At 46.0% G+C, this 22,201-nt stretch overlaps 1 protein-coding gene across 1 annotated transcript in view; it reads left to right on the top strand.

Annotated features, from left to right (window-relative positions):
* The first annotated feature begins 1,818 nt into the window (after nt 1-1,818).
* CHMP6 (charged multivesicular body protein 6) overlaps nt 1,819-22,201 on the top strand; it is a 262,530-nt gene continuing 242,147 nt past the window's right edge. Inside the window, exon 1 of the mRNA XM_069655180.1 lies at nt 1,819-1,982. Coding sequence (XP_069511281.1) covers nt 1,920-1,982 — 63 coding nt within the window. The 5' untranslated portion in view covers nt 1,819-1,919. The remainder of the gene's footprint in view (nt 1,983-22,201) is intronic.

Below are 22,201 nucleotides of genomic sequence, written 5' to 3'. Positions count from 1 at the left end.
TTCCTCTTGTCTAAACCGATGGTGTGTGCTGATGTTCCTCCTTGGGACCATGCCTTGGTTTTGAGTGCTTTGCAGGACTCTCCACTTGAACCAGTGGAGTCCATTGATATCAAGTTTTTCACATGGAAAACAGTGTTCTTCATGGCCATTACCTCGGCGAGGAGGCTCAGTGAAATAGGAGCACTGTTGTGCACGGCTCCGTTCCTGCGAGTTTTCCCAGATTCTTTGGTTCTTAGATGTGATAAAGGTTTCCTTCCTATAGTCTTTTAGAAGTTCTATCAGGCAAAGGATATTGTGTTGTTGTTCTTTTTTCTCCAGTCTCACCTTGCCTAAGAGGAGCCAAGGCATACATTGGATCTGAAAAGGTCTTTCTTGGCCTACCTGGACAGAGCAGCATCTTTTCGGCAGTCTAACAGTCTGTTTGTGATGTATGGAGGTCCAAAGCCTATTCTGAAGACATTGGTGTATACGATTAGCTGTTGGATTAGGCAGGCCATTGCCTTAGCATATTCTGGGTAAAGGACTCTTTGCTGGCTTCTGTTCAGGGTTGCTATACAAGAGGCATGGCGGGATCCTGAACAGAGGTAAGGAGAGTGTCGATACAGGAGATCTGCAAAGCGGCTACCTGGGCTGACCCAATATGTTTACCAGACACTATTGCCTCAATTTGCACATGCAGACATGCCAACATTCGGGAGCCCCTGGGAGGGAGATTTCACCACAGCAATCAGGAACATGTATTTTTCCCATAGGATTGCATTGGGGTTATCATTATTTTAGCCTAGATCGGGAGTGTTGGCATGTATGCACATGCATGGGTGTTCCTCCTTTGAGGAGGGGGTGTTGAAAGCTGGGACTGTGACTCAGGGGTGATTTGATGTGGTGTTCTGAAATAAAGTTGGTTATGGGATGTTACAACTGCAAACTGGCTGGGCTATGTTTTTGGTTTTGTGGACCAATTTTTTCACTGCTGTCTTTGGTATGCCTCACAAGTAAGTACTGGAACGAGGAAGAGGGGTGTGGAGGTAATGACCCAGTTACTTACTGGTAATCTTCATTACTCGCAGTCTTACTTTTCCTCATCACGGTACTTACCACCCTCCTTGCCCGTCCTGGTGCAGTGTGAAAAACCTTCTGTGATGTGTTAGGGTATTGAAACTAACATGCTGTAGGGGGAGGGAGTATTGTACTCTCTGGAGGGGTGGGACAGGTATGGGAGTTAGTTAAAAGATGGAATGGATTTCTGAGATGGAGGTTGGGAAATTCACAAGTAAGTACTGTGACGAGGAAGAGTAGCTCTAGGAGTAATGAAGATTATGGCTAATAACCATGTCCGTAACTAGCATACATCATTTTGAATGCAATCCCTAGGTGGATCAATTTCTTCTGTGAGCAGCGCTACCTAAAGTTGTTTTTAGGGCGGATCTGTTACCTTGCATCTGTGAAAAAAGGTGTGGTTCAGAGTAAAATTGGTAGCGTAGCGAAGCCCCTTCGGACCCCACCGGCCTATGCCCCCAGTTCAGCACTGTTTTGACGAGTAAGAGGGTCCCCTATTCAATGATAGTAGCATACTTCCCGTCACAAATTTAGAAATAATAATACAATAGCTTGAGAGGCTTCCCCATTAGATGCATGCCAATTTGTTCCCCGGTAACAGATTTACAAATAAAAACTGTAATTGCATTGCTTTGAGAGAGATTAAACTCTACAGACAAAATGCTCCAATTCTTGTCACGCTCATACATTCTGACATGGCGGCCATGCTACTTTGGCAACTGTGTTGGTCCTTCTTTTGTGTCTGGCGAGATTGTCCAGTCTCTAGCACCGTAGCCGGGTCGGGGCGGAAATGCTGTCAGATTCGGGACAGGAGCAGGGCCCGGGGCTATGCGGAGCCAGGTAGCAGCTGCAACAACAGCAGAATGGGCAACATCTTTGGAAGGAAACGGCGGAGTCGGGTTACCGAACAGGACAAAGCGGTGCTAGTAAGTGACGGGGTTGGAAGAGACATGCAAGAAGGTTGGTGAAGCAAGTACTGGGTAAAAAGTATTAGCGCTGGGATGGGACGTTAAAGTGCTACGGGTGCAACGAGGGAGTGGGCATACGGGACTGTGGTGGGTAAGAAAAGAGGAGATAATACGAGAAGGAACCAGAGTGGGAAGGTTGAGATGGAAGGTAAGGGGCAGGGATAATGCGGCTGATGTCCTAACTACTTCCCAACGAGGTGGTTCCGTCTCGGAGACAGCCATAGTTGTTCACAACACTTTTTTGTTCTTTTTATGAAATATGATCAAAAGCATTTCCCAGTCTGTGTGAGTGTAGTGTATAGTTCCTGTCATAAGGAGGACTGGGGCGAGAGGTATTACTGGTAAGTAATGGGGGTTTTACCCCTTCGTTCCCCTCTCAGCCCAACCCGTCCTTGTCAAAGAGAATTCTTGCAAACTAAACACTGTGATGAGTCGGGGACTTTGGACAATCCTGGTTCTTTTGGTTGAATGCCGGTTTACAATCATTAAAACGTCAGACCTTTGGGATGTTTGTAGATTATATCGGTTGAATCGGCACACAGGCATTCTGGCAACGTATAGTATCAGGGAAATAATTACTATCCTTTCAGTTTTGAGGTTTTTAAATACTATTAATCTAATTACTATAAAGGAAGGTGTAGGTGCACTCAACCGAGGCCTGCTAAAGTACAGACACTCTGAAAGAAACATGATCCGTTTTGTTTTTGTAAAGTGATAGATTGAGTGTGGCTTTTCATTTTTTTCTCATTACATCTTAACAGTTTTAAATGTTAAAGTGAAATCTGGCTTTTAAGAAAACTGCTCTATAGGGCGACACCTTATAATCCCAATTGTTAGACAATGGAGAGACTGATGTTATTATAGTTCCATCTATGAATGGGTGGGATGGGTGTCACAGGTCTCTGGACTCAGACGGTGGTAAAGCCTAACCGTCACCACATGTACAGTAGAAAAATGAAAAAATCCAGGACTCAGCGCCACCAGTTCAACGTCCATTTAATTGTGTTGTATTGTCACACATTAAATGATAATGTTAAGCCCATGAGTGATGACATGTTTCGGCTCGCTGAAAGCCTTTTTCAAATCAGGGCTAAATTTCAAGTAACCAATCCGAGCGACTAAGTGTCAAAGTAGTTGTAACAGGGTCAAAAAGCAAAAGATGTTTTGGCCTCCCTTATTTGCATAAATAGTGATATTAGAGAAAATCTTCATAGAATAAGTCTTTAATACTTAAAGGTATCATGGGAAGTTACATTAAAAATTGGTTTTAATGAGTAAGGTAGGAGACAAATAAATTGTGACGTCCTGTAAATTGTCATTGTTAATAGGCAATATCAGGAGTTATGCTTTTTTGGAGTAGCAGACAATGCAAGCTGAATACCTTGTAGAGACACCTAATTTTGGAAAATAAGGCATAGTGAGATAAAAGGATTTGGCTGGGAGCACACACTTTGGTTAAATCGAGAAGCCGCAATTTGAGACCAGTCTGCAATTCAGGAACTTGAACAGGTCTTCCCAGATGTAATAAGTAGAAATATTGTTTGCAAAAGGCCTTTCCGAAAATTTGGGTTTGAAAACAGTATCTGACTGTGGAAGGCATTGCAAAAATGTTTTTTTTTCTTACTGGAGCTAACTGCTGTTTTTGCAAAGGTTTCACAATTGTTTTGATTTTATTGCGGATATATGTGGCCATCTAAACGCGAAATATACAAATTGTGTTTAATTGACCTTTCCCTTTGGAAGAAAGCGTTCTCAACAAAAAAGCATTGGCCTTTCAAAAAAAATGAACACTGGAAAAATAACCTGATTTTCCGACAACTATGCTGCAATATAATAAAAGGTGCTCACCTTTTTAAACCCAACAACCCTATAGTGAAATAGTCCCTGGAAAACTGATTCTCAATACCAGACATGTGCTTTGATGACGCTTTTATGTGATCTTGCGGGTAAACGTCTGCACCGGGAACATGACGCTTTTATGTGATCTTGCGGGTAAACGTCTGCACCGGGAACATGACAACCTCCGTGAAATCCTGGTAGCCAAACACTTGAGCAAGCATGCCGGCCTAAAAAACACCCAAGAGGGAGTTGAGTATACCATCTGAAAAAAGTGGGTGGCTGCTGTTCACCCACATGTATTCTGCCTTGGAAAAGCAGCACATTGCCACAGCCAGGGAAAATAACCTCTCCAGTCACCACGATTTCTCCGTAAATGGAACAGTCACTGGCGACAATATGTAAGTGGACATGCATAGATTAAGGACAACTAATGTTGGTTCTTTTTAAAATGAGCAACAATACATTTTTGTACACATAGGGTACAAAATTGAGGGGAGCTTAGAGATATTTGTCTCCTGCTTGTAGCCTAGAAGAGCCTGGTTAGCTTGAAGCCAACAATTACTAGATGCTACTTTTGGATCCTCAGGCAAACTGATGCCAAACAAACACACCTAATGTGATTCGAACTCTGTTTGTTTTGGACAAATTTTGACAAATCTGCATAAAATTTAATGTGTAATGGAACTGTAAAATATGGAGAAAATTACATGTTTGCATCTTAGGCGGGAGTTAGATTTGCGGAACGCTATGTAATAGCTCCTGGTTACTAGTTAATGATGGTCACCCAGGAGCTGCTTTTAGCTCCCGCTTATGCAATCTTAAATTCGATCGCTGCATACTTTGCGTAAACATCGAATTAACTTTGTGTATTCAATATGTCAGAGAATAAGCACTGTGAATGGAGTAGCAGGCAGAAAAATAGGTGGAATATTGTAGTTTGTGAACATCATACTTTCAAGGTAGATTGTATAAAGCAACAGGGAGATCATATAGAATGCCAAGGAGTTTGGGATATTAGCTCATTTTATGCAACTAGCAGGTCACAGAACTAGAATTTCCATCAAAGCATTTTGATGTGATATGTCCATTTTCAAGTGTTCATTCGTGCAAGCCAATATGATGTACCTTGCCCCTACAAAATGAAATATTGTGGACGCTGAGATTTATATACACCAACATAAGCTTTATGGAAAAACACGGAGACAACGCCGTTTTTTACAGTAGAAGTATTTGCAAGGCTATTTTAACTCCTACTGGTCTTTGCCAAACAGAATATAGCTAGCTTAATAAAAGTATTGTAAAGACTGGAAGGGAGTATCTGTACTTCTGCCCCCTATCTGGTAGGGTAAAGGCACAGAACAACCCGAGCAAGGCTCTCAATTTGGTAAACGTGGCGGGCAGCCAGGCTTAAGCTTTCAGGAGGTGAAGCAGGCAGGTTCTTAAGTGCAGTGTTTCCCCAAAGCCGCCACAAATGCTTTCTTTAGATTAGACAACTAATTCTGATTGAGGACCCCCCCAACTGGTCAACCTGTAATAGAAATGTTAGGAGTAACTTGTGTTGTCTTTTACAGTCCAGTCCAATATCATTCAATAATGCTATGCTTTATTTCTAAAGGTTCTACCACCCCAAAGTACCTGAGAGGCCACAGGAGAATAAGATCCAAGATGATTCTGGGACCCCTGGACGACTCCTGAGGCTAGAAGATGCTCTTCTTCGTCACAGTACCTTTGGTGACTTGGCAGGCGTCGTGGCAGTTTCTCGGCTTTACTGGGCGATTCCCTCCGAGGATGGACCTCCCTTTGGAAGAAGGAGCCACTGGGATGCTGAGATCAAGAATGAAAAGGAACCAAAGTCTTTCGGAATGGCAGCAGGTTGGTTGACACATTCTCCGACTGTAGAAGTCCTGTGAAGAAAAAACTTGCTGTGGTATGCTTAACGTTTTGATGGATGAAGAGAAGACCCCTGGGACCCTTTCATGACTTCTGGCGGTGACGTGCGTGTGGGTCACTTTTTGTGTCGGAATGCTGTGGTTTTTCGACTTGCAGCATGGACCTCTGGACGGGTTCTGGCAACCTGGACTCTACCATTGGAGTGGACCTCGGACCCTCACCAAGTATGGACACTCGGGGCGACTTCGATAGCTTCTGGTGGCAGAAAACCCACTGGCGCACCTTCCATGGCACCTAATGACTCTGGGCTATCTCCGGCCCGAACAAATGGTCAGTGGTGACTGCAAGGATGTCCTTTCAAATGTTCTTAGGTAGTTAGGAACTTTCACAGCTCTGGGTGTCCAGCAGCACTATGCCAGGGTACCCCCCTCTACTGGGTGGTAGACAGCAACGGTTTCCAGCAGTCACAAAGCGCACCTCCAGAACCTCTGCGACAACAGTGGACTTCATTGGCTTGAGATGTCTGGCACTCCTCTTCTGGACTTCGAAGCCCCCTTCTCTGGACGGCAGGCACACAGGACTGGCTTGCAGAATACTTCGATTAAGAGTAGCAGCTTTGCACGATGGTCCCTCGTAGCTCGGGGAGAGGTCTCCTTTGCAGGTCCTCTCTGGATCAGTCCCTGGGAGATACAACAGCGTTCAGATTGCAGTAAGGAAATGCAGTAGCAGGCTTCTCTTTCCGCTGGGCTTCAAGGAGCAGCTTCTGCTTGGTTAACTCCGACTTCAGCTACTGAACAAATTGGTAAGTGAGAGGTCCCAGCTATAAACATCTGTCCCTCATTCACTCTGGCTGAGCCAGGCTCAGTCAGCCAATCACGTAGTAGGGCATTCATGCAGGCAGCCAATCAGGTTCATAGGCAAGGCTATTCACTTCACCCAGACACCCATAACAAAAGATGTGGATTGGGGTAAGTACCCAGCCTTCCAGCACACTACTCTGCATTCATGTCAGTGTCAGGCTGGGCTGTGAGAAAGACCAGAAGGTGTTTCACTGCCCAAACCCTGGAGATTCTTTGCTCAGGTGGCCAGGGCCCATCCATTGCCTTTTGGATGCAGACCCGGTGAGTGGACAAGTCCAGGAGGATCACATGAGTAAGAGGTCCTCTGGGAGTGGGGCAGAGACACCTGATGGCGAGACAAGGTATCCCCCTTCTTGCATTTACCCACAATCGCACAACCCCTCTACCATTTCGGGACACTTCCAAATAAACGACATTTTATAAAACACCTTACGACACAGAGGCAAGACTTCCACCAACCACCCTCATGTTGTCCCACTAATGAGATCAGGCAGGGTCAGGCACTTAATTGTAATCGTACACACCTGGCCCCTATTACCTCTTCCCACATGGTTAAAAGGCAGAGCACGAGGGCACACTCTGAGCAAAGTGGCACAAGAGCAGGACGACTCTGTATGCAGAAACTGGACGGCCAGACATTGCAAGGGAGGTGAAGAGTGACACAAAAGGCCAGTTTGCGAATAAGGATTTAAGATACAGTAATGCTTTGAAAGACTCTGCGTGTGCTGTGAAACCGCGAGAGAAACAGACATGTTGTAACAATTGCCAAGCAAGAAATACATGGTAGCGGAGTGGTCCAGAAACATGCAGTTACCTGCTCGAAAATCTCTGTAAACCTCAAGACTATTGTGAAATACATGAAAGTGAAAGGAACATTTTGTTTGATAAACTACGAATACCAAGAGGCCTTGAGAGAGGCTGTTAAGAAAAGTCAAAGTGGTCATACTGAGGTGAGCGTGAAAGCATCGTACAATCGAAAGTCTTTGACAACAAAGGGTATAATTGGTGTGAGCCGGATCGAGGAATGCCGAGAAAGCTGGGGAGCCCCGCTTTCGTTGTGTTTGAGCCTGAATGAGGGCAACGTGGTGAACTTATTTTTGAATAGAGTTTGAGCCCGGATGAGGGTAACAAATGGAGTATGATGTACATAGAAAAACTACTGCGCCCTTGGGTGTATTTTGCATTTAACTTGAAAGTCAAACTTGGGTGTATTTTGCATTTAACTTGAAAGGCACGCTTGGGTGTTTTTTTGCATTTCACTGTGACCATTGATTGAAACCTGCTAGCCCAGTGACTGCTCTATACCGCTGTACTTGCTTACTCCTCCCTCTGACTCCTCTCTTCCCACTCATGGCGCTGTTTGTTTCTCCCATCTATTCCAACTGCTTCTCTATCAACTATCCTTCCCTTCTCACTAAGTCTGGAAAGAAGTAGTTTAAAAAGGATATCTTGGGCTCCAACCTTGGTCTCCCTATCGCTGAAACCTATACCAGCGCCTCTTCCAGACAGACCCTCACCGACATCCTCTTTGTTGTTCCATCACCGGATCTGTGGACCCCCCATATAATCTCTGTGCTTTGTCCTGTCTCCTCCTCCTCCCATAAATGGTGGCACTCGCTGGGATGTCCTCATGGCTTCATTCGACTCCTCCAGAGTCATCCTAAATGTCTACCTAAATGACACTGTCATGGTCCAAGGTCCTCAGGCCAATCTCCTCCTCCTCGATAGGCGTTTCCCTCACCTTATCAACTTCCTTTCATCTCCTGCTGTCCCCTCTTCTCATTCCTTGGCTACCTTGCCCCCTCTTCAGGATACTTCCACAACTCCACAAGGTGTACCTCTGATTTGTACCCCTGCCCCTCTGAAGGTCTTTAAGGCCGGCAACCTTCTTCATCTTGCCACTCTGAACTCTCGTTCTGCTGTCAAACACTCTTCTGACATCTGCCACCTCCTGCAAGAACTGAATCTTGATATCCTTGGTCTTACGGAGACATGGTTCACGGCCAGCTCTGTCACAAGTTTTGACACTCTCCTCCCTGATGGCTACAAGATCCTCTCCGCACCCAGATCTACTCGGCCTGCAGGGGGCGTAGCCCTAAACTTTCCTGAGCGGATTCCTGCTATTATTCCCACTAAGATGTACTCTTTAGAAAGCCTTGTATGCAGGCACTAAATCTCTCCTAGCCACTCTTACTGTTGCTACACTCTACCGGCCACCTGGGCAAATCGCCTCTTTCCTTTCTGAGTGGGATGACCTGTCCTCCTCCCTCCCGACCTCAACCCCTCCTCCGTGGTGACCTCAACATCTACCTCGATTCTCCCTGTACCTCATCTCTGCTCTTTTGTGACCTTTGCGATTCCCTCTCTATCCTCCCCTCTGGCCCGACGCACTCTGCAGGACACATACTTGATGTCCTGATCTCCTCTGGCCTCTCCCCTCTCTATCCCTCTGACCACTCCTCTCTCCTGGAGTGACCACAGCCTTCTCTCCTCTCATCTCACACTCTTCTCATCCAAGCTAAAATCACCCCAACACTGCCACCTACGTTCTCAGATATCTGACCTATGAAACATGTGTCAGTTGAGGCTTTTGCTGTCACCTTCTCCCCGCTCCCCATCCTGGCTGACTCACACCCGGACACAACCCTGTCTCTTCTCTACTCTTCTATTTCTGATACTCTTGATGCTCTTGCCCCTGTCATGAGGATCCACTTGAAGTCCAAAGCCAAGTGTAATTCCTGGTATGACTCCAACCTAGCTACACTTAAACGTAAGTGTAGGACGGCTGAAAGGAAATGGAGGGCTTCTTGTTCATCCTCTGACAAACTGGCCTGTCTTCTGCTCCAAAGGAAATACCGACTCTCTGTCCACACCAAGAAGAGAGTCCACGTTCAAGCTCGTGTCTGCGGTATCTAACAACTCGGCTGAACTCTTTAAAATCTGCAAGAACTTGCCAACCCTGCTGTAGTCTCCACCCCTCCTCAAGCCTCCCAGGCTCTCTGCAATGCCCTTGCTTCTCACTTTATCTCAAAAACCCAAGACATCCTGTCTACCCTCTATTCCCCTCCCCCGCCTATTCCCTCTGTCTGTGCTTGCTAATCCCCATTTAACCACCCCCCAACTCGCCTTCTCTTCCTTTCCTCTTTTCTCCCCTGATGAGGTCTCTAGACAAGTCTGATCTATGAAAGCCTTGTCAAAACAGGTTCATCCCTGTTCCTCTAAGACCATCAAGGACCACATTGACACCCTCGCTTTAGCCCTTTGCTGATTTTTGCAACCATTCCTTTGCCCCAGGATCCTTCCCCCTCCCCTCTGAATCACTCCCTTGTGCATCCTCTTCTCAAGAAACCCACAGCTGATCCTTCCTGTCCAGTTAACTATCGTCCAATCTCCATTACTCCCTTTTTGGTAAAACTCCTGGAAAAGCTGGCCATCTCTCAGCTTAACCTTCATTCTGATTCTGTTGGCTGTCTCCATGATCCCCAGTCTGGCTTCAGAGCGGCCAGAAGCATGGAAACTGCTCTCCTGAACATCCGTGAAGATCTGCTCTCCAACCTTAACTCTAACATTCCCTCTGTCCTCATCCTACCCGATCTCTCGTCTGCCTTCGACACGGTCAACCATACCATACTGCTCAACCGTCTCCGTGATAACCTGGGTTTCACTGATCAGACTCTGGCCTGGCTGATCTCCTTCCTCTCCGATAGATCCTCCAAGGTCCAACTGGGGTATTTCCTATCATCTATCTTCTTTTCTACATGTGGTGTTCCCTAGGAGTCTAACCTCTCGCCCTGGCTTTTCAACCAAAACCTGGCAACTCTGGCCCACTGCATTGCCATTTTCTGCTCAAATTTCCATTGCTACGCTGACAGCAAAACTCATTTTCAGGCTGCCCTCGCCCACCTCCTCTCCCTTTCTCATCTCTGATTGCCTAACTGCCATTCAAGATTGGTGTGCCGCCAATGATCTTTGTCTGAATGCCTGCAAGATTGAGATCCTCCTCATCAGCACACCTTCACCATCCTTTCCCCTCTCTCTCTGGCCGGCCTCTCTTGGCCCTCCTCCTACCCCCACCTGCAAGGCCAAAAACCTTGGGGTCATCTTTGACTCCACACTTGCCTTCCCGCCCACATCTCTGAGGTTTCTAAAAAGTCAAATTTCCTACTTTACCTCCTGAGAAGTACTATGCCTTTCCTCCCCTTCCCCCAGAAGCTCACTGTCTCCCAAGCTCTGGTTCTCTCTAGGTTAGACTATTGTGGTTCTCTCTAGGTTGGACTATTGTAACAGCCTCTTTCTAAATCTACCTGCCTCTACACTCCGCCTTCTACAACTTAACCAGAACAGGACTGCGAGACTTGTCCTTGGCCTCAAGCCCTGGGATTGTACCTCTCCAGCTCTGAAATCTCTCAATTGGCTCCCTGTGCATGCAAGGATTAATTTGAAAACCCTCTGCATTGTCCACAAGGCGTTCTGGGGCCTGGGTCCAAAATACCTTCAGCTATCCCGCCACAAATACCTCCCCTCTCGAGCTCTTCGCTCCTCTACCTCTAAATGCCCCAGGGTCAGTCATTTTTCAAAGAAACAAGCTGTGGGTAGATCTGTCTTCGGCTGTGGCTTCCCTCTGGAACAGCCTCCTTGCCACTCTAAAACTTGAAAACCATCTGCGGTTCCGGAAGCACCTCAAGACCTTCCTCTTTGCTTCTGCCTTTGCTCCACCTCTCCCCTGCTGATCTGCTCTCTTGGCACTGTGCACCAGGCCACCCTCTGTCCCCTGGTCCCAAATACCTGCTCACCCAGCCACCCTCCTGTACTGCCTCCTGGCCACCCCTTGCACTGGGGACTGTTTCTGTATCTGTACCCATACAGTCCCCCCTCCCACCTTTTCTTCATTTTCTGCACTTATCGGATTTACTCAGTTCTGCTGCCGTAAACACTGCACTTGCCACTTGCTGGCTGCACTACCACTGTTTATTGCCTCCATTTCTATTTATTTGTATTTATTATTATTTATCTTTTCTCCTCTGCTCCGCATTCTCCCCCTTCCATGCACTTCCACCTTTTCCCATGCACTTGCACGTTCTCAATGTCACTGGGCTTAGTAAGATCGTTGTGTTCTCGCCTGTTCCCCCTCCCTTGCCTTGTCGCGCTCTCAAAGACTTGTGTATGAGTGCGATACAAATAAACTATCATATCAAGAAGAATTTAAGTTTTTGAACCGTAACTAGATTGAGACACACCCGGGAAGTTGTATATGTGAAATCTTAAGAAGAGAGGAACTTTATTGTGTTAAAGTGGGTCTGAGCCTGGCAGAGGGGGACTCTGGGTGAACAGTAATCCCCCTAGAAGTTGTACAAATGACATCCTGAAAAGAAAGGAACTTTGAATGTATGTTTGTCACATCTGGCCGTTTCCAATGAGAGACTTTGAATGGCGAATAGACTTTGGCATAGGCCCTGATACTGAGGTTTTGAACTGCATCCTTGTGCTAGAGAGCCAGAGCGTGTGCCGACTTGTCCCGTGCAGAAAACGCAGGGAAGGGAAGCTAACGGCTCAACTATCCTGACATATCATTTCTTGAACACTTTTTTCCTTTTGTATAACATTGTTTCCCACACCATTTGTATTTAGAAGTAAGGATTGGCAATAGGTTTATAAGTATAGGCCCTTTTATTTTGACAAGACTACTAGGACAGTGTTATTATTTTGATGGTCGTAGCTTACTCACATCTTAGATTTAGGATTAGATAGGCGTTTGTTAAGGATTCTAAAGGGGCGTCACACTCCAGACCAGGCAGCGCACAATCAAAATATTTTATTTGATTTATTATGAATTCAATTTGAGAAGGCACCCAACCCGTCTCACAAACACCCCGGGTCACGATGGACCATGAACCAGGCTGGTGTGTAATAATACAATATTTATTTTTAAATTTCAAAGAAAATCACACATTTAATATGGGGCAGCAATCACCAGTGTGATGAATAACAATGTCAAATGATAGAACGCCCTTAGTTTGACCTTCTAACATCAGATCTATAATGCACAAGTGAGTACAGGCAAGATTATTTTTGGGCAGTGTTTTCTGATAGAACCACATTATTTCCTCCCTGCAATGCTCCCTCATACCCCTGTTAACCGAATTTTGTGTGGGTGGAAAGGAGTAGCAGCGAGTCGGCTATACTAAGCATTAAACCGAATTGAAATACGACCTTCCACCTCTTAATGGGATGCAAAATCGGATTGAAAACCTTTGAAAATTGAGCAAAGTAGCACTCAGAATGACTAAATACTTGTTTTACATGTGCGGTTGAATGAATGAGGTAGAAATGAGTATAGCAGTATCAAAGATGTAAGAACACTAGCAAACTACATGGCAATGTACTAACAACGGGCATACAGTTCAGAAAATCGAGTTGGCAAGGAAAAACACAGTGAAGCCAAATTCCACATGGAGAAATTGCATTTTCTTATTTTCACGGGGTCAAAATGTCAAAGCAGCTTGAAAAATCGGAATGCGGTTTGACACTAAGGGACAAATGCACATCGCAGGTATAATAAGAAAATGGAAGGGTAACTGAAGGGAGGACAGTATGAGATTCTTAAAGGGGAAGGAAAATCGGTTTTGAAACGGGAATCAGTTGAACAGGGAAAATCGGTTTGAAAAGGACATGACAAGTTTTACTGAAACTATATTTTAATGGCTATAAAAAGAGGAACGCCACCCGTGAAAAAGGCTGAGCGGCAGTCTTAACTCCCCCACACGCAGTGTGTCTCTTTATGTGGGAATTAATTAGTTTATTCCAACTATGACAAAAACAGAATGCACAGAGGATTCTGACCTTTGAACAATTGACTGGGATTACTTATAGGGTGGAACAAATGGCAAGGTATCAAAATGCGATATGCTATGTTTTGCTATGGGTAAGGGGTTATACTCACAATAAACTTTTGCATTGGGTATTTGGGACAGCCAACCGTGTTTCTGAACAGCGGGACAAGGATCTGGTCACGGTACACAGCGGTGGGCTCTCCTAGAAGGGGTTACAGCTGGCAACCAGGGTCTGATCTCAGTAGACAGCGAGGTGCATCATCTAGATAAAGCAGGTAGCGGGGCAGGGCAGGTAGCACTGGAAAATCCCAATGAGGATGGCTACCTTTCCCCCTTTCTCCCTGGATTATGGGGATATTTGTAGGGCTTGAGTTCTCTGCAGGGTGGTTCTGCCTGGATAGGAGGGTCTGCATCAGCTACCCCTGTCCTGCCAGTGAAATCTGGAATCTTGCAGGGTGAAACTGGAATGTCTGGATCTCTGTATGCGCAGGAGCTGGAAAAGTCAGAGGGTGTGTCCAGAGCTCCCCATGCCTCCCCTTTATATAAGGAGCATGACATCACATGATTTTACTCTGGGGCAGAACTAAGCTAGACCTACCTCCTAAGAATCGGATAGGTCAGCCTCTAATGTCGCCTCCTCCCTGTAAGCAGACTGGACTGAAGGAGGGGACTCGGTTTTATAGGGTGTTTTTTTATGAGGCACAGAGCCATCCCACAGTTACTTTTGCCAAAATCAGTTATGACACAAAAATGCACCTTTTTACATTTGTTACGCTTTTGAAAATTGCATAGGCAGATTCCATATATGACACAGAACATGGCATTCCAAGTTTGTACGATGTTGTTTAGTCCTTCTAATAAATCTTTGCAATTTTTGGTGGGAGTTGTTTCACCTAATATTCTACAATTTTATATAGGTATAAAGATTATCACAGGGCATGTTTTCATTAATTTTCAAAGCTGCCCTGTGTATACTTTCCCATGAACGACATTTTTCTGGCGTTTGCGTCTCCAACCTGCTAGGAAAAGCTATGACGTCTTATTTTAATGGCGCAAAAATTATATTCGAACTGTTGAAATTTTGCATTACTGTGTTTCCAGGTTGCAGAGATAAGTCTTAAAGTTTATTAAATAAGTCTTTCGATCCATAGTAACTCGTGTCCCTTGTTTCTCTGACAGCCTATTCTCAGACAATTGGTTACATCTGGTTTCTGAAAGAGACTCCAGATTTCGTTTAGTTATTTAATGTGTTTCTTTTGCCATTTGACCACCAGTGAGGATAACCGTTGTTCCTTGTGCAGCCATACCCTCCCATGGCCATCAGAAGGTGGCTGGACCACGACACTGCAGGTACCACGTAAAATGTGGGTTTACTACTATGGATATAAAGGTAGGCTGTGGAGAGATTTGAGCCTACATTTACACTTTCCCCTCAACCGCTGCAGTTTTGAGGTAACCTTTTGTGTTCTTTGGTGCGTGTCTAATAATGCTCCTCCTGCCTCTGGGAAAAGTGCGCCTCCAAAGATACCACACATTTTGGCAGAGTTGAATTCTCCACATCTCCGGGTGTCTTTCCTCTAGGCTACCAGAGGATGTTTTATCACCTGCTTAGGCCAAACCAGACTTTGGGGTCATGTACCATTGTTGATATAATTAATATGCAATTAGTTTAATTTGAAGACCTCAGTCTTCCTTGCTCTGGACATGTGTGTGCACACATTTTGAGAAATGTATTGATGAAATTCCTGTTCCTATTTTAGCGCCTACAGTAGTTTTTCTGAATCGAGCATTTTGTAGACATGATAAAATACATATTTTGAAAGACTTTGCTTCTTTGTTTCAAGACCAGTGAGAGGCTCCTCCCTTTTTTTGACATCACTTTGCATGATCCAATAGCTCAATTGGATATAATGAAATCTTTCAGACTCTTGTAGATTAAGCCACCTTTTTCGGATTCCTATACTTGTGATACCCTCTTGTACAGCATTCATTTGGCATAATCCTCCTCTTCCACAGCGTCCAGGGCATGAATTTAACAGACATGGCAAAAGATTATTTCCAAATACTGGGGAAAGCATACAAGGTTGTAAAGTCTATTTTATATTCCTGAATTGCGGAATCCTATTTTTTGAGTATCGTGACAAGGACTACATTAGTCCCTAGTGCAGATGACCCAGGGCTAATTCGTTTGAGTCAAAAAGCTCTCGATGACGCCACCCGCAAGTCTATTTCCCCCCTTCATTTGGACCCATAACTTTCTCTCCTGTGTGCTACACAGCTATTTTATTTTTCACTGTTGCGCCAAAGCTACATAATTCCCAAACCCCAATATCGGGCACCTCTAGAAATCCCTTCTCATTGGACTTGATGCACATTTTTTCTGAATATTTTAGGTTTTCGTTGGGCCCAATAGAAATCATGTAATTTTAGTTTTGGTTCATTGAGTGAAACCAATGGGAGGTAGTTCCATTGTGATTACCTGTAGCGCATACAGTTACCTCCAGCATAATATCTTCAGTTTATTCCATCTGTAGAGATCTATCTATAAATCATGTTCTAAGTTTAGAAACACATGTTTGTTGTATTGTAGAGGTTGTTGCTTCTGTCCAAAAGGGAGTCCATATTTCAAGTCATTGATTATATTGCTTGCTTCTGAAATATTAAGTACCTTTGACTTCCCAAAGTTAACTTTAAACCCGAGACAAGACTAAGACTCCTCAATCCTGTTGGGTTAAATTGTCAGGCAACTGAGATCGACGTAGCTTAAAATACCTCCGTTCCCAAGCACCAGTCAGGGAGAAAACAGACCCGCTGACCGGTTATTGAGGCCACAGATAGCAGCAACAGCAAACTCCGGGTCCCCGGTGACTGTAAGGATAAAACGGGCAAATTAAGGTCAAACAATTAGTCTATAAACCCAGAAGTAGGAATTGTAGAGGCACCTACCAATAGATGTCAGTTGTTCCCTCCTTGTGTCTGAGATGTCATGATGGAGACAAAATTGAAGCAACAGGGTTGTTACTTTAACAAGACAGCAACGGGACGTCACCATAGGGTAGAAGGGAATGGAGGGTATCCTGAAGGGGAACGGGGTTTTTCAGAGGTAGGGCCAGAGCAGGGTAAATGTCCAGGTACCAGAATCCAAAATGCAAGAATCAAAGCAATCCAATGTCCAAAATCCAGGGTCAAGACAGTTCAGAGTATCAATCCAAAGAAAGTGGCAAATCCTAGAATCCAGGAAACAAACCAGAAGCAAGAAGGAACGACAAACGCTGCAGAAAACGGCTGAGAAGCACATAGTGGCGTGCTTGGCGTCTCTTTGTACTTCCGGCTAGATGTCACGTGAGCGCGTGAGGAGGATCACGGGACAGCCTTGTGCAGCAGAGGCTGCATGAAGAGGAATCGCGTTATGTGGAAGGGGGAAGGCTTCGCCCCATATACGTGATCGCTTTCTTCGCGCAGCGCAAGCCATGGGGGCATGCCGCCGGGATGCCCGCAAATGCCATGGCAACTCCCAGTGCCGCCAACCTGAACCTCCAGGGGTGCGCCCGCAGCGTGAACGCGCCCCAGCCCTGGAGCAAGGCGGAAGGCGTGCCGGCTGCCCGGGCGCTGAACAAGGTAAGTGCATGACATAAATGCTGCAATGGTCTCTGTCGAGGGCCACATGAAGGTATGGCCCATTTGGCTAAATGCTGTAACTATACCAGTAATGCAATTGAATTCAGCCCCCCCCTCAACTACAGAGCAAAACCTCCAAGCAAACATGGCTGCTGTGATTGCATCGAAGAGGCTTGGGTCCTGCAAAACTATTGTCCTGCCTCGGATTCCCATGGATTGGCTGCCGAGAAAATCTTTAGCCCCAGGTTCGAGGAGCCGGAAGGCCACGGCAGCTCCTCACAAAGTGCCTCCACTAAGGGCCATGCAGACCCCTGTCTGGGCCTGTCTTGGCCTGTCTGGGCCTTTGTCATCTCCAAGGTATTTGCATTGAATTGTTGCGGGTTACACTGCTACCACCCTTCTGCCTGCCCTTGTGCCAGACCACTCTGCTGTCCCTCCTTTGCTCTTCCTCCTTCCAGCCCTCCCATCCCCTCCTCTAATATGCTCTATGTACCCATCCTACTTGAGATATAGCACCACTATCTCCCTCTGTATTTCACATACCCCAAATCTGTGCCCCAGTCATCTCACTACTGGGCTCCCCAGGCTAAGTGCCTCGCTGTACCTTACCAGCTGCTTCCAGTTACAGGAACACCAGACTGTGTGAGCGCACATTGCCTCCACAAAGCCAGACCACTCGGAGCACACAGCGGGCAGGTACAGAGGCATCAATCGGCACACTCCACCTCCCCAATGCCATCAGCATGACAGGACCCCACACATCTCTGCTGCTCCATCCCTGCAACCTAATGGAGACTGGCAGAGTTCTCCAAACTCGCACATGACATTCCCTGCCAGGAATACTGTCGCGACCCTCGCCCAAAAGCCCCTCTGCCAAACCCATTGGCCAGGTGGATTCAGGACTCTGGCCTCTAGATCCTGGCATCCTCTTCAAAAGCCCTCATGGGGCCAGTCCTGGCACCTATGGCGCCAGGCTCATACACCATGAACAACAATGTGCTTGGGACCTACTTTATTGTATTGTCAGCAAACATGGCGGCACATACATAGCTTGGTTCCTAAGAACCAAGCTATGCGGTCTAGTGTTTTGGGTGTGGCAGGCCTGGAACTACTTTCCCTGGTACTACTTTACCTGGGCTATATAAACCACACCCTGACTGCAGAACATGCTTCGTGTTACTTTGCAGCTTGCAACGTGACGTCACCGTGTCCAGCTATTCCCTCGAACCTCGGAGAAGCAGAACCTGCAAGGAGACAAAAGGAACATCATTAGCAGCAGCATCTTACCTGCAGTCTTCATCTTTAAACACTCGCAGCTACTGAGAACAGCTTCCTCGAATCTGCACGCCTCCCAGATAGAACGACCTGAAAGAGGCAACATTGAAGAAAGCTGTAGAGACATTTATAAATTACGAACTGCTCAAAAGGCTTACCTGGCTGGTCGCCTCTCGGCTGGCACCATTCCGGACACTCCACTCGCGCTGAAGAACACAGCGACCTACAAGGAAGGAAAACATAGGTTAGCAAAGGCAAGACTTTGCAGCGCTGCGCATAGCGCTTACTTACCGCATCATAGCGCTCTTAATGCACCATCATTTACCAGCGGGGCTCAACCAAGCCAGTTCGCCGTGCTGAATCTCTGCATACTTAAGGGAGAAAAAAGACATTTTAAACAAAGAAAGGCATGCAGGATAGCAACAAAATTAAAGAACAGCAATAAGACCTACCTGAACAATATCAAACGGGCCGGCGTCAGTGAAGTAACTGGACCACACTCTCACATGAAAGACAATGCGCCCCTGCAAAGAAGGCAGGACGGAGAGCACGCCTAATTTTACCACAAGGCAGAACCTTCCCCGCAGACCACTTCCGGGCAAAGCTGAGAAGCATACCAGCGAGTAACCCAGCTGGGTGGTGTCCCTGTGGATACCAGGTGAGCGTAACAAATACCATGGCCACCCCCAAACCTTGCAACTGCTTTACCGAATGTGACATCATCCCCTCACCTGACCTCAGCAGGACCCACAGTAACAACAAACCCACCCCTTGGTCCAGTCCACTTGCTATTGCCCGTGATAATGCCCTGAACCACCTGCATACCGGCAAAGATAACTGCCAACCTGCTAAGTTCTCTTCTCGGCGTCACCTATACGAAAGAGAATCTAGCCACCCTGACACTAGTAACTCTCCGGCCCCCAATCTACTCTGTGCTCTGGTTAATGCAAGATACGTCCGAGCACACCCATTGTGTGTGTCCTAGCACACCCATTGTGTGTGTGTGTGTGTGTGTGTGTGTGTGTGTGTGTGTGTGTGTGTGTGTGTGTATATATATATATATATATTCTGTCCCTCCTCGCCATCACAGAAACATGGCTGCACGAGGCCTCCAGCCCCGCCCTCTCTATTGCCATCTCATCTGGTTTCACCATCCACTGGTATGACCGCCTCAATGCCAGAGGTGAAGTGGTAGCTCTAATCACCAAAGACGGTCTTAAATAGACTGGTCCGTTCCCCCTAAATACCCAACTGTGACCTGCTCTCACTCAAATTATCACACTCTCGTTCCTCCACTATCACCATGTATATCATTTACTGAGCACGCCTCTCCTTCGAAGAGGATCTCTTACATGTCCTCAATGCAAAAATTAAGCTGACCTCAAAAATCATCCTTTTAGGCAACACCTCAATCTAGGGCTGAATGGCAAAGGAGACCATAATGCGGTCCCTCAACACCCTAGGGTTCATTCAAATGATCACCTCGCCCACCCACCCACTCTAAAGGCTGCACTCTGGACTGGCTTTGATCTCAACTGCCAAGTCTGTTTCTTCCAACTTGCCTGCCCCATGGACAGACCACCACATTAACTTATTCTCCATCCCCACTACCATTTTACTGCCACAAACCACTCTTCCTTTACCCCCCACCATCTCTGGAACCTCCGGAAACCTAACCAAAGAGAAAATCCTACTTCTACTAGGTAGTCTACAGCCTACCTTCCTGCTAAGCACCAACCCAGTCACCCTTGTGCACTACTACCACAAAATCACAAATGCTGTTGATATCATCGCCCCCATGGCACCCCGCAAAACTAAACCTACCATTCACCTTAATGCGTGGTTTACCCCCCCCCCCGATCTCAAAGTACTCCATTCCAAAAAACACGAGGTTGAAACCAAATGGAGAAAAACTCCTTCACCCACCTCTAAATCCAACTTCCCCATAGGTGCAAAAGATTACAAACAGGCAATCCTTCTAACAAAAAAAGCAGTTTATAACCAGAATTGCAAATGCCAAGTCAAACACGCAAGAGCTCTTTAACATCCTCAAAGAACTCGGATCTCCATCTGCCCCACCCTCGAAACCTCAACAAAGACAAAACCTGGTGCAGTAACATTCAGAACGCCCTGCTAGGTAAAATGTCCAACATCTATGTAAAAAATCAAACAGAACTCAATCAGCACAAGCTCACCACCCCTGCAATCAATTCCACGCCTGCCTTCCCGCAGGACTCCTTGCCATTCCATTTCAGACAAGTCACTGAAGCTGATGTTACTGCCTTCCTAAAAGGCTTGAAACCATCCAGGTGCAAAGGCGAGCCATGCCCAACCACAATCATTAAGGACTGCTCAGAAGCCTTCCCACCTTTTGATCACCTAATTCAATAGTGCCTTGTTCTCCTGCATGACTAAAGGAAGCCTGGGTTCTACCACTCCTAAAAATAAAACCTCCCTTGACCCACCAACTACTGTCATATTACGCCCATGTCATGGCACAGAATCTACACTGCTGGACCTTAAGATCCAACTGACAAAATCACAGATGCAGGAAAGCCTGTGCTCCTTCTCCCCCTAGACCTCTCAGCAGCATTTGATCTTGTCAATCACAATATCCTATGCCACCTTCTTCCCATGGCAGCCAACTTCTCACCAGAAGCCACCAACTGGATCAGCTTCTTCCTAGCAGAATCCATCAGAGTTTTTGCAGATAAAGTGAACACCCACCCCAATCTCTTGCGGGATTCCACAAGGCTTGTGCATCTGCCCGACACTCTGCAACATCTTCACTAAGCCTCTTTGACCTCCTGGACTCCTGCAACATTTCCTACACAAACTACACCATTGACACCCAAATCCTTCTCGTCCTCTCCAAGGACTCCACCACACTACTCGAAATCTACCACACTATTGGCCAGGTCTGGATGGCCTCACACTGACTTTGCCTGAACGACGGAAAGACAGATCCTCCTTGCGGGATCCCCAACCATGCTAACAATCCTTGACCATTGCTAGATCGTCTTCATCGATGGCATCTCTACACTGGTCTCGTCAACTCTAAAGACCTTAGGAGTCCACCTAGACACCTCACTCTCGCGTCACGTGAATTCCATTGCTTCTGCTGCTGCTCACACCACAAAAATCATGAATGCCTGCAGGCCGTTCCGCTGAATACTGTTTATGTACATGTTAATGCAACTGGTGCCTAGATGCCTGTGGGCTGAATAAAATAAATCACTTCCTCTAAGGAATGATCCTGGTCTTTCATTATGGAAAGCACATCCTTTACAAATAGCAACAACTTGTGAGTCTGTCCTCTTAGCCCTATTCCTAGGAAATTGCTGTTCTCCTAGATTTTTGTTGTGACTTCATACATAATGCAAAGATAAGGGTTGAAAGAGGGCCACTCGGACTGGTCCCAGGGGATCACTGCACTGATTGAGAATAGTGATTATTTAGTTTAATTTTCTTGACCCGAGACTAGGGCTGTACTGAATAGCATATTTAGTATTTGGCCGAATATCAAATAGTTTGTGAACTATTCGGCTGAAGCCAAATTGTTGCTTTATTTAATAAATCATGTTACAAACTTCAAAAAGCACACTTATTAAAAAACAAAGCACCATTTTAAATGCATTCTATACTTTTATTTCTCTTCATTGTAATTAATGTAGCATCTTTATTTAAAGTATAAAAGCCAGAAATAAAGCAGATTTAACCAGAATGAAGGGACCAAATGTACCGAAGAATGTTGCATATTCAGTGCCAGTTAAAGTAGGAGGCTTCACAAATGCAAAAGGACTGCCTTTGTGAGTCAGATGCATTGCATTCTCTATCCAATTGCAAAGTCGATGCGGTCGAGTTT

Source organism: Ambystoma mexicanum, chromosome 3q (genome assembly GCF_040938575.1).
Source record: "Ambystoma mexicanum isolate Mex_15411 chromosome 3q, UKY_AmexF1_1, whole genome shotgun sequence".
In the NCBI taxonomy this organism is placed as follows: Eukaryota; Metazoa; Chordata; class Amphibia; order Caudata; family Ambystomatidae; genus Ambystoma; species Ambystoma mexicanum.
This window is presented reverse-complemented; position numbering and strand designations above follow the sequence as displayed.